The 13,382-nt window shown below is 40.5% G+C and overlaps 1 protein-coding gene across 3 annotated transcripts in view; it reads left to right on the plus strand.

The window, feature by feature from the left end:
- The window catches only part of ak5 (adenylate kinase 5), a 62,921-nt gene that overhangs the window by 28,842 nt on the left and 20,697 nt on the right, over window positions 1–13,382 (plus strand). For all 3 annotated transcript variants that reach the window (XM_083781222.1, XM_083781221.1, XM_083781223.1), the window contains 2 exons: window positions 3,079–3,124; window positions 4,564–4,611. In XM_083781222.1, the coding sequence (XP_083637348.1) occupies window positions 3,079–3,124; window positions 4,564–4,611 (94 nt within the window). The remainder of the gene's footprint in view (window positions 1–3,078; window positions 3,125–4,563; window positions 4,612–13,382) is intronic.

Raw genomic sequence — 13,382 nt, forward strand, 5'->3', positions numbered from 1 at the left:
TTTAAAACTATTCTGGGATTTACCTTATATAGGGATAGCCTATACAGTATAGGCTATCCCTATATAAGGTAAATCCCAGAATAGGCCCTATAGGATACTTGCACAAGAAGTGTGGCACTGATCTGCCCTGTGGGTTGGGTTGTGAGTTTAGCTAAATTAGCCCCCAACACACACACACACACACACACACACACACACACACACACACACACACACACACACACACACACACACACACACACACACACACACACACACACACACACACACACACACACACACACACACACACACACACACACACACACACACACACACACACACACACACATCCACTAGGAGCCACAATGTACAGTACACAGTGAACTATGAATAACAAGCCAGTAGTTTGTGGATGATGGGAGAGGAGGTGGCAGGGATTACAATTCTGTAAGGCATCCATTTAAAAACAAACCAATCACAGAAATGTAGAAATATAGAACATAAGCACAAATGTTCAACAGAAAAAAACCCAGAGGTTCAAATCACCTTCCTAACAATTTTATGACATGACAATGATCTGATTAACTGGTCACACTGACATACTGTTGCCTGTGGCCATTACAGCAATCCGATTCTAACTGGCTATTATTGCCTTGCATTACCACAGCAAAGCAAATCATTTCCTTTGTCCCTTTCATATTTGCAAAAACGACTAGCACGAATCAATGTAAATATCCAAATAGCCTTTTATAAGATGACAAAGTGAAGCCATTTCAAATGCCTGATTAATCATATTAGGGACATTTGCAGAGAGACAGATAAATTGTGTAATGTTAGATGGGGGATGAGGGGGCATTAGACAGTGAACATGTGGACGAGCATCAATTCTGTACACTTCAATAGACTTCTAGGCCAAATTGGACCCTGGACCCTTGGGGTCTGCTGTTATTTGTCCTTATCATGGTATTTAGCCAGCTGTAGTCCCTAGAGACAAAATCTCACCGCTTAAATTTCCTTTCCTTCTTTCATTACATGATCCACATTTAGTTTATTTTTATAACTTTGTGTAGCAAATTAATTTGACCCCTTTCTTCTGAAAACAAAGTACATACAGTATATACTTATGAAGTAGATTCAGATTTACTTTATTACAATAATTATGTTGTACTTTACTTGAGTATTTGTAATTTTGGATACTTAGAATTTTGGATACTATTGACTTCCACTGTACTACATTTCAAAGATACCAGTACTTTTGACTTTACTACGTTTCTATGAAGGGAAGAAAATACGAATACTCAAGTATACTACAGATACTCAAAGTAAATGTACTACTGTTCGTTAGTGTTCTGTTCACTAATGAACATTAATGAAGATTTAAGTACCAATGGTCAATACATAATTGATGTCACCATCACTGGTCAATGTGTGGAGTGTACCTGGGTACACTATGTCCTTCAGACATAGAAACAAGCCAGAAGGATTATTTGTTCCTTTTCTATTTGAGTCTATGCCCCTGCAATACTTCTTTCTTCATGCACTGGGGGAAAGGATGTCTCCTGCTTGCCTCGTTAATGAGAAAGAAAGCTATCATGGTGTTCTGTTTGACCCGACAGTACTGTGACTTTGGCACTGATAAAGACATTCTCGCGTGGTTTTCTTTGTCTGCTGGTTATTTGTTTATTTGCTTACTGTCTAGGCCAGGTCGAAATCATGACAGATTGCCGTGAAAGGGGAAGAAATCTGTCCGACCTGTGCTATGATTAGCACCTTTTCTAGTTTATCTTATTTAGATCAGTGGTTTTCAACCTTTTCATTTCATGGCCCATTCTTTATTCGGCATTTGAGCCACGGACCACCATTAGCCTCTCCGACCCAAACCTAAAGAATATTTTGCTATTGTTGGATTTCCCCCCCCCACAATTCAATGCTGTATTGATGTTGTACTATTGAGATAACAGGTAATCGATCAAAATAACAATCATTTTACATTCTCTAATTGTGTAGACTTCTTGTAAATTAAGTAATGCACATGTTTAACAATAATGTAACTCTTGAGAGCGTAAAATGGAAACAAGCGGACCCATAAGGGTCCGTTTGCTCTCATTTTACACTCTCAAGAGTTAAAGATCTATAAGGATTCATTTGGTACCAAAACTGTCCATCATTTATGTGGGGACCACCTGGAACCTCCTCAAGGACCACTGGTGGTCCCCGGACCACTGGTTGAAAACCACTGAATTAGATGATTTCCCCAAAGAAAAAGGGCTTTATTCTATCTCAGCCAGTGGAAAACCTGATCAGTCAGACAGAAGGAGAGGATGTTCTGTTGCTGAGATTTTTTCTGTGCAAATATGTTCAAGCCCACGAGAGAAATAACACCAGACACATTTTGTATTGACTGACAGTTAATACCCACAGCAGTGAGGTCTAAATGTAATAATTTGACGGAGACATCTGGTGCTAGTTAGTTCAAACAGGTGTGTCATCATCACAGGAGCCTGATATAAGCCTGGTCTAAATGTATGTGTCATCATCAGAGCAGTGTCACTGAGACACCTTGCACGTACGTGGCTGTTAATGTCAGGTTCATGTGTCATTAGCTAATTTCTGGACCGTTTTATGTGGGAATGATTTGTGGTGGGGACACTGTGGGTGCTGGGGACATGTTCTCTCCTCCGCATCATCAGCGCCCATACCCTATGGGTTGGCGAAAGGGTCCTTCTGTGTCGAGTTTGCATATTCTCCCTGTGTCCCCTAGGACAGGGGTTCTCAACGTTTTTGGCTGGGGACCCCCGAAAATACTTTTCGACATGTCTCGCGAAATTACATGGACATTATTTTTGTTCAGAAACGAGGAACAGTAGCATTCATACCTCCACAGCTAAACTCAACAAGCTCATAATTTTGAACAGTCAACATTTCCTATATTTATCCATGGCAAAATGATCTCTCTCTTTCCAAGTCTTAGCTTATGCTCTGTTTGCTCCTGGGAAATTGGGGGTTTGCACAGGATTCACTCACCCTCTTAATTTATGTCAATCTCTCCCGCTTTCGCTTTGTCTCTCTCTGTCTCTCTCTCTCTCCTTTGTGCAGGGAGAAGTCAAGGAAGAAATCGATTATGTCGAAGGAGCTGTACAAAGTAAGAACATTAGTTTTATTTCCTCCCTCCCCTGGTGAAACCCTGAATAACATCAGTTTTCCAACAGATTAAAACAGCAACAACCTGCTTCCTCAAATTCGACAATGCTTCCTTTCTTTTTATCCCACAATTTTGTAACGCATTTTTTTCACCTGCAAGCCAAATGTCTAAACTGTAATCCTGCTTATCCTGTGATAAGAATAAACTGAGTTTATTCTTATCACATGACAGGGAGGAGTTTCCCCGGTAGGATGTAGCGCGTGTATTCCGTGGAAGGAACACGTTATTTCAACCAGTTAATTTCCCCTCCATCAGGCAACCCAGCTGACCAGGGGGAGGCAGTATAGTGACCAGGATTACTGCATGTTTTTTTAAGGGTACGTACCCTAGGGGACACAGAGAGAACATACAAACTCCACACAGAAAGGCCCTTTCGCAAATCCCACCTAGGTAGGGTAAATGGTAATGGTGCATTTATATAGTGGCTTTATCCAAGGCGCTTTACAGAGATTGTGCATTACATTCACCCATTCACACACCGATGCCGGAGGAAACCATGCAAGGCACCAGAGTCTTGCTCAAGGACACTAACTCTGGAGGAGACCGGGTTCGAACCGGTCACTCTGCCCCATGGAGGAGAGAACACGCCCCCAGCACATACAGTGTCCCCGGTGGGAATCGAACACGGGACCTTATAGCTGTGAGGTGACATCGCTACTGATAGTGCTATGGGAGTATGCCACACTTTCTCTTTCAGTAAATGCCATAGATGTTGTCATGTCATGTTACTCCTCCTGAATGAGTTCTGTGGCATCGCTTCCGTGTGTGTGTGTGTGTACCCAGGCGTCTATCTGTCCCTTTCCACATCAGCAGTTACAGCTGCTTAATACAACATGGCTGCTTTGTTGTTTCACCGTCCATCAGCAACTGCTAGTGCTGGTCCTCATGTTTTTCTCATCAGTGAGCTGTCGCTGCACTAACAACCACCTTCACAGCATGAGTTAAAACTGGCAGATGGAGGAAAGGAGGGGACAGCAATGACTGTCTGCTTATGGAGCAGCTGTACTTAGGAGGAAATTGAAAAATACCACCTGTGGTGGGTTTGACGGCCCGGGAATCGGAGGAGACCTGAGGCCATCTTCAGTTCTTCACACTCCCAATGACTTATTTTGGGGATTGGCACAGATGGAGTAATCGTACAGTTGGGGAGGTTGGGGAACTGGGAATTGGCTCACTTATCAAATTGGTATATGAAGGGGAGAGTTTTCTCTCAACAGTGCAAAGAAAACATTGAAATATTTTATGAAAAATATACATGGAAAGATTATTGCATATTTCCATGTATATTATATCAGTCTAAATCCAAAGGCTGATGTACTGTAGTTGTACAGTTGTGTGGTTTGTTAGTTTTTATATACCCCACTTTTCTCCTGTGACAGGTTACTGTACTGAGAAGAAGAAGAATCCAAAGGTATTCTTCATGATAGGTAAGCAACTGTAGTGGAGTGTGCACAGCATACACACACATTTTGATTGCTTTATTTGAATTCACGGTTAGATAGATCCCCTGGGGGTAATTCAGTTGGATTGGGCAAAGATGACCTGTAGTTAAACAGGTAACACTGAAGTACTCAAATAATTTGATTTCTTAATTGATGCCTTGACTTTGACTCTTTTCTGTATTCTTTGTATCAACAAAGAATAATCTACTTACAAACGAATGTAGATCAATTTGCTCATTGAGCAATGCAGGATAAATGTTTGGCTTACTTATGAATACAGAAAACTTTCCAAACAGACAGGCTTCCAATTACAGCTGAAATGGAGCGATACTTTTTCAAGCCTCCCTTTGCCGTCCCCGTAATACTATCACATGTCCCAGCCTGCCAAAAATAGTTAGTTAACACCTACATGTACAGTATAACCCAATGCAGTGATTATTTCTGTCAGCACCTGATATTTAATTAGCTTGGACGTGTATGCTTTATCCATATAGTACTAATAAAATGCCAATCTCCAGGATATGTACAACATTGTGGCAATTATGTCATGTCATAAAAATATAATTTTCTAAACCAGTTATTTTTAACACAGGTGTGTTTAGAACTTCGAGCCCTAGCAATTAAATCTACAATTTGAGTAGTACAGTATATGTATAATGCTTTGTTTGCATTACAGCTGTTCACAATGTCAGAAATGGATGAAATTACTTGTGCATGGGAATGCATTAAACGACGTGGCTCTAGCCTGGCTGGGTACCAAATTCACGGGTAATCGGGTAAAAGATTAAATATATTTTACAATGGCAGCGTTGCTGAACTTAGAAACTAAGTGATCAGCAGACACATCCATTTCCCCTGAAGCTTTAAACTAGTCAAATGTTCTGTTGAAGGTTTATCTTTTAGAGCTTGTACAGTAAGCTTTCTGTTGGAAGCTTGTGTGGCGTTCTATCAGCATTAATAGAAGGCTTTCTAGTACTGTACTGTACTGTACATGATTACTGCCATAGGGGCGGTCACATGTCTCAACAGCACGGACAGTGCCAGCACCAAGGACAGCGCTGCTATTAGTGCCCTGAGTCTACTGGAGTTGTGTTACATACAGTAGGTCATTCAGATCTGGACAGTCTGACCAAACATCGAAACTAGCCGCGTCTAAAGTTTCCCATTGGGTTTTGTCCCAACATCCCAGGAACTGAGCGTGTTGCCCGTTCACTAAAGGGAACTTTTGCCAAAAGGAACGAGGCTGTTTTGTAGACAGTATGTCAGAGTGATAGTGTCCACAACCATGTTGAAAGATGAGCCAAAAGAGTTGAGGGGAACACAAATTAGGGGTGCAAAGCCTATTAATAAAGTATTCAATCAATCAATAAATAATTATACTCTTTTCCAAGTGTCTGTTTTCACAACTGAATGACATGAGTATACAAATTAAATGTAGATTTTATTTATTTGCTGGTGAAAACCGATATAATAATCTGTATTATTTTGAGACCGTTCCGATACAGCATTTTTATGACCGATATGGCCAATTCCGATTATGGTACCGATTAATCGTGGATATATATAGAGCCAACAGAATATATGTAAATTGTCCTTTTGGGAGATTCTATGGATGAGAGCACCCTTTCATGAACCAGGCACTTTCCCATTCAAAATGGCAAACGACAAGGATGAAAATGGGTTTGTATTTTTTAAGGTTTCATATGTCACACCATCTCTAACACTACCTTTATCATTAGGCAAGTTATTCACAACATTTCAACCCCGTCATCTGTGTATACTGCAGTCTCTGGTAGATAATCAGATAAAAAATGCTCTGCTATGGCGTTATAGACAACGGATCATCCTTCCTTGACATTTACTGCTGTAATACTGTATGTTTGCACTAAACCTACAACGCTTATACCCCCCTACACACACACACACACACACACACACACACACACAGGCTCAAGGCTTCAGACAGAGCCAAATTATTGAGGCAGAGGCCCTAAATCCAAACAAGAATAATTATCGGAGACCACACAATATAGTGGCATGCAAAACAAACAAGCAAGCAAACAAACAAAATAGACACAGCCGAGTAACACAATATTAGTTTATGCAGTCCCTCCCACGTGTCAATATGCGCTGTTGACTGTTTTCTCAGTTTCTGTCATATATCACGTTCCCATAACCCACAGGGATGGTTCTTCATGCATGCCTTTACATACCAAGGCTGGAGCGCTCCCAAATGAGAATCACATGCCTGACATATTCTTCCTTGTTTTCTATCTCAATTATTATCCATTCTTGAAAAGTGCAAATGATGAGAGCTTGTACAGAATTGTGCAAGAATTTCAGACACATATATTTGTACTTTATACTATACAGGCGTACTTTTTGTACGCCTGTAAACAACGAAAAATACGTTGGTACGGTTTCTAATACTCTTTGACCGATAGCTGGGAAATTGTATATAGCAATCGTAATATAAATTATAGCGTGGTTCGGATAGGAGTTTTAATGAATTTGGACTCCATAACTTTTATGTTATACGTACCTAGGATTTAGGCCCGAATGAAAGACCAAATTTCTACCGTAATCCAATTAGTCAGGGGAGATATTTCACCTTTGAGCTTGAGGCAACATTACTTGTCAACCAGTATGTGTCCTAGCCGACACCAAGGTCTACATTTCTCAATGGAAGAGTAGGGAGACCACCTCCAACCACTTGTATTTTAACATACAGTATGCATACCATACAGATTGGTGGAAAATACATTTGTATTTATTCAAATACTGTAAGTTACATTGCAGAATTAACTGCTGAATGGCTCGGCTTAGCTATACGTAAGTGTTCACTATTATCTTAAATACGCCACTAGAATAGGCCAGGGGTATCAGAATATCACAGTGCCCAAGAATAGTACAGTACCCGTCTATGTGATAAACAAACCCTGTTTATCACATGGCTCTGTTCATTAGAGAGGGATCATTATCCTGCTCTGACCAGGCAGAAAGTCACCCCATGGTGTCTGTCACGATCACAGCATGGTAATTGGGACATGCAGCGAGAGATGAAGGTTAATCAGAGGATAGCGTGTCCATTAACTAACGTTTAGTTCACCGCCAACACTCCAGACACACTCATGTCTAGATTAATCATGCATTACTGCTAATGCATGTATATTGGGCTGCTGCTAATACTACTATACTGACGATCATAATATCCTTTTTTACTGTCTCCACCAGGCTGAAAGGCATTGCCTGTGATCTCTCCAGCACTGTTGGCTTGATCGCAGCGAAACTGTGCACGCACACTGCCTGGATGTCAGTGCTGAACCTCATGTTGGGCCTGTTATAGCGCTGCCAGGACTCCACCAGGAGGCAGAATTGATCATGCAAATCATGCAAATGCATTAAACCTGATAGGCTAAGATTGGCTTCCAAAGATTGCAGGAGTGCTCCGTTTGGAAGAAAATGCCTGAAATCATGAACACAGCATGCAATTTCCGTAACATTTTTTTTGCACGCACATTTCCATTAGGCGGAGGAAGAAATGCCACTTGAAAATGTTCAAATCAGCCTCATGGTGGCGCTATAACAGGCCGATTCATGTTTTACCTAAGTGCACCGATCTGTGTAAAACACTGTATGCACACTCCCTACAGGCCAAGGAAAAACCTTTGCCGTGCATTTGTACAGAGTACAGTCAAACACTAAGACTAACACTAAGACACTAAGACCAAAAGGATAAAAGTCCCTGCGGTCTTGTTTCCACTCAAGTCCTGAGTATTCAATTCATAATCATGACATGAAAAATAACAAAATTCTAATTCAAATTGCTGCAAGCAGTGATAAGGTGGGACCAAGCAGGAAGGCAATATAAGCAATAATAATAATATGCACAATAAGTCAATGGAAGACTGAACTTGAGAGAAAGATGATCATGTAATTGTGACAGGGTAGGTTTTAATTATGTGTGTGTGTGTGTGTGTGTGTGTGTGGGGGGGGGGGGGGGGGGGCGTTCATTGAAGACTCATACACTGAGTTGTCTGTACCTGGATTTGAACCCATGACCTTGTGTTCCAAAGGCAAGAGCCCTACCTACTCCGCTATCCGGATTCCGGACACAATCAGTTGTTGTATCGTTAACAGCAAATTCATTCAAGAAGGCAATAAGACTAATTAATTAGAGAGACAGAGAGAGAGAGGAGTGTGTGTGTGTGTGTGTGTGTGTGTGTACGTGTGTGTCAATTATGCCGAATTGAGTGGACCTTTTTTTCCTCCCTGGATTTTCCCTTCATTGTCAATGGCGTTTATTAAACAAACATTGAACTAAAGACAAACATTAAACCTGTATATATAGGAGGGGCTAGCGCCCATCAAAAAAATCCAAAAAGGTAGCACATCCAATAATTTAATAAATGGACAAAGTACTCACATTTCCATTTCTTTATTGGCACAAACCAAAACATTATTGGCACACACCAAACCGTTCCTTTTTGGTGTGTGCCAATAAATAAATGAAAATGTGAGTACTTTGTCCACCATTTATTACATTTTTGAATGCGTTACCTTTTTGGATTTTTTTTTTATTCCTATTTTTTGATGTACAGTATACTGGATTTGAGTTTAGCGCTCCACTGAAAACCATTGCTGATGCGCAACCTCTCTTTCTCATTTTTTACCCACAAGATATAATGATGTTAAGCAACAAAAGGACCTGGAGGCTCTGGAAATCCAGAAAATAAGTTAGGCTAACAGCAGACCTAACACTGCTATCAAAAACCCTCTTAAAACGCATCACCCTACCCTTCACTTAGCCGCAAGCATTTTTTATATATGGACTCTAGAGTTGCAATACCAACCCTTGACAGAACAAAATTACTTTAAAAAAAGAATATCAAGAGATACCTTGCCAATTTGCCAAGTACATACATAACTGTGATTTGTGAATTTGTTCTTGTTTTTATTTTGTTATGTTTTTTATTTTAAATTGTATTTTTAGTATTGTATTTGTTTTATGCAGGACCCCAGGAAGACTAGAGGCTCAGTCATGTGTCTCTAATGGGGATCCTTCAATCAACATAAACATCCCTTGACAGCCCATACATCAAAAAACAAAACTTGACGGTAGATTTTTAAGAAACAAAAACTTTGCAGATAGAGGGTAATTCAAGCTTTTCTTACACCTGCAATGTGGATTAGTTTAACGTTGTTTAATACAATCAGATATTATTTTTCTGTTTGGATGAATGGGCCGTCATCCTGTCAAGGGTTTGTATTGTAACTTTAGATTCCAGGTATCGAAAATAGAGTTGCTTGTGGCTATATGGCTACCCTACTGATTCCAGCTCCCCCATAAAATGCAGCACACTTGCCTAATTCTGAATAAAGGGATATAGAATGCCACTCATTATTAAAACAAGTCACCAGATTGCCCAAATTAACTATAAAAGTATTAACATTGGTTCACAAACCTTAAGCCTTCCAAGTCTTTCACCCAGTCCAAACACCCAAAAGCTTCTGCCAAACATGAGGCCACAATGCCACATGACCTGGCCACCCCTTATGCACTGCCCTTAAAGGGGCAGTGCTTGAATGAATGTATACGGGTGCATAAGAGTCAAACTTTTTATTCGGCTTCCTTCAAATATTGCAGCAGTATAGGAGATTATACTATTCACCCAGTAATTAATTCCTAAGACTTTGAGTCAGATATTGTCCTCTAGTTTCCTATCCATGTGAAAGTTCTGGCAGAAAACAAATGTTATGTAAAATATCGCCACTTTTACACGAGGAAAAGCTAGACTGAAAATATAAAAACATCCTTTGGGAACAGTCGATGTTTGGGAAGCACAAACATTATGGCGCACACAATTGACAGGTGTGTTGCGATTGGCTGGCTTCGTTTTGGACCAGCTGGTCATTGGCTGCCCAGACAACGAGGCGGGACTTCCCCCCTTCTTCTCTGTTGGTTTTTATTTTGACTCGAGTGGGAGGAGAAGACTCTTGAGTGGGAGGGGAATCCCGATCATAGACTGTAACGGTAGCCACGCCCCTCAGAACATACGCGACTTTATGGTCATTTTTTTAATTAATGGGACCATAATTTTCCAAAAAGAATATTATGACATTAGAAATGAGACTTTAAACTAGTGACTGGAAGAAGAAAGTATTCATGACCATGTTTATTAAGACAGTCTAGGTGAAGTTGGGCCAAAATACATGGGCCTCTATGGAGCTATGGGGCTTTTTGGGTCCAGTCCAGCGCCACAACAGGCCATTATATGAACTACCGATTTCAAATGAGGCTTCACGAAATATCTGGCTGACTGCCCCCCTGGTTACAATTGGTTACGTCATCCACATATGTCGGTGTTGTCCCTCGGAACCATCGCTTTTACATACGTATGTGCGTACGTACGTACGTACGTAAGTTCTGGCCTCCTGGCAGGAATAATTGACAGCCAATGTAAAAGAAGCTTAAAAATGGTGGTTGTTAGGAATCGTGCATTATTGACCTATTCTCTGTGTGCAACGGTGTGCAACACTGTTACGTACTGCCACTCTGCTCAACCCAAGTAACTTTATTGACCATATTACCACTATACCACGGGTGAGGAATTGCCTCAGTCAAGGTGCATCAGCTCAGTTATATGGTTTCTGTCTCACTCACTTTACGAGATTATAAAAAAATGTGTTTTAGGACAATACAGAGGATCAAAACAGAGTAAAATATAAAGCTTACAGCATTAAAGCCTACACGGGAGAGTTGTCACATGCCATTTAGCCACAGGCCATACCAGACTGCTAAACTCATCGCATAATATAGCATTTTAATCTCTGCTTTGATCTCATGCGTTTTCAATTCATGAATATGTGATCTAGATTGGTAAAACACAAAATACAATTTAATGTCAAAACAAGTCAAAGCCACTTGTCATGTCTGCTTTGGAGTTGACTCTACTGCAGGCAGTATGTTCTGGAATGACCTAATTCACTTCATGCTTCATGATGGACTATGGGTGCGCCGCACACACCAAAGCAAATTGCTTGCACCGCATACTTGGGGCAGGCAGTCGTGTTTTCTAATTCACTTTCTGAAAAGCAGACAGATTTCCAAAGAAACCTTAGAGATGCCACAAGACATTGATAGAGATTCATAGATGGACAGGTAATATCTGTGTTCATGTAGTTCCCGTGTTACTGTAGCGAGCGTCGAGCGAGTGCTGATGTCTGAGGGATATGCTAATGCAGGCTGCCATTTAAGCCTGTGTGTGTACTGTGTACACCTCTCATGTCTGTCTGTCTGTCTGTCTGTCTGTCTGACTGTCTGTAGTGTCACACACACTGTCTGGCAGAAACATTGTATCTCCATCTTTCAATGTTATGTTTTGTTTATTATTATCATTGCCATACTTCATCATACAAGAGTGTTGCACAAAAGTACTGAAAATAGCAGATCTACAAGCTCACAGCGCCTTGAGGTTTCACTATTTTAAATCATTTCTAAAATAGGGACGGTTTTCCGACAGCAACGATATGGTTTTATGTTCCCTTTCACCACCACCCCTCTCTCTTCTCGGTCTCTTGCCTTCATTCTATATTCCCTCACAATCCTTTTCTGTAATTGGCTGCAAAGAATTTCCTCTTTTGACCAGCCATTGCAATATCCACACTGATAGTCCAGGATAATAGGATTCATATATAAGAATATGAAACTGCAATTTGGAACAGGTTAAATGATTTATAGATTGAATTGCACACCCTTCATTTGGCAGTTTCTGAATGCAGATTTGAATCAATTTCTGTTGTGCTTTGAAGGCTAATAAAACTGTTTTCTGATATAATATTCAGATCTATTTATTATTCTTATGGCTCTCTTCTCTAATATAAAAAAATCACAGCTGTGTGAAGTGAGGGGTGCTTTTATCATCATACATCATCTGATCTGGCCAATCACAATTTGCGTCCTCACTTTTGTCTTCAATGTTTGTGTTTACACACTTTCGTCTTCAATGTTTGTATTTACACAAACCCTCAAAGCTGGACATAGGAGGGCCCCTATAAAAAAATAGGGTTTGTATTCATTTTATAAGCGTTTCCCCGCATATCTCCACACAATAGATAATGTACTGTATTAATGGAACTATGACTGAACAACACAGCAATTAGAGTAATTACTGACAAAGGATGGATTTGGTTGTAATTTTATATAACATTGCAATAGTTTTTGACATTTTAGTTTTTACATTATTTACATGTGACTTTGCAGCATAGTTTGTCATCTAAAATGCATTACACCCAAACACATTTTCATTACACATCAGATATCACGTATACATTCTGTAGATTATGATGTGTACGTCACATATGAATGATCACAGGCTGGCTAGCCTATATGAAGTCTAAGACACACATTGGATCCATGCTGTTCCCATGTGTGTACCCAGATCCACATGATTCCATTTTTGACCTTCTCCCTCTGACACTCCTCGTCTCTCATACTTGACTCATGTCGTATTCTATTCTCACTGTTCCATCTCTCCCCGATACATTCCATCTGTCACTTTGGCTCTCATCACGAACACAGCTGTGATGGTTTAATTCACACACACATGTGTACACACACACACACATGCACATGCGCGCGCACGCGCACACACACAGACACACACTTTAGGCATTTACACACTTACATTACACACACACACACAAACCGCGCGACCCCTTCTCCCCCGCCCGCTCCAGAATATGCCAATCCGATT

The sequence above is a fragment of the Protomyctophum parallelum genome (genome assembly GCF_964188405.1).
Source record: "Protomyctophum parallelum genome assembly, chromosome: 14".
NCBI classification, from domain to species: Eukaryota; Metazoa; Chordata; class Actinopteri; order Myctophiformes; family Myctophidae; genus Protomyctophum; species Protomyctophum parallelum.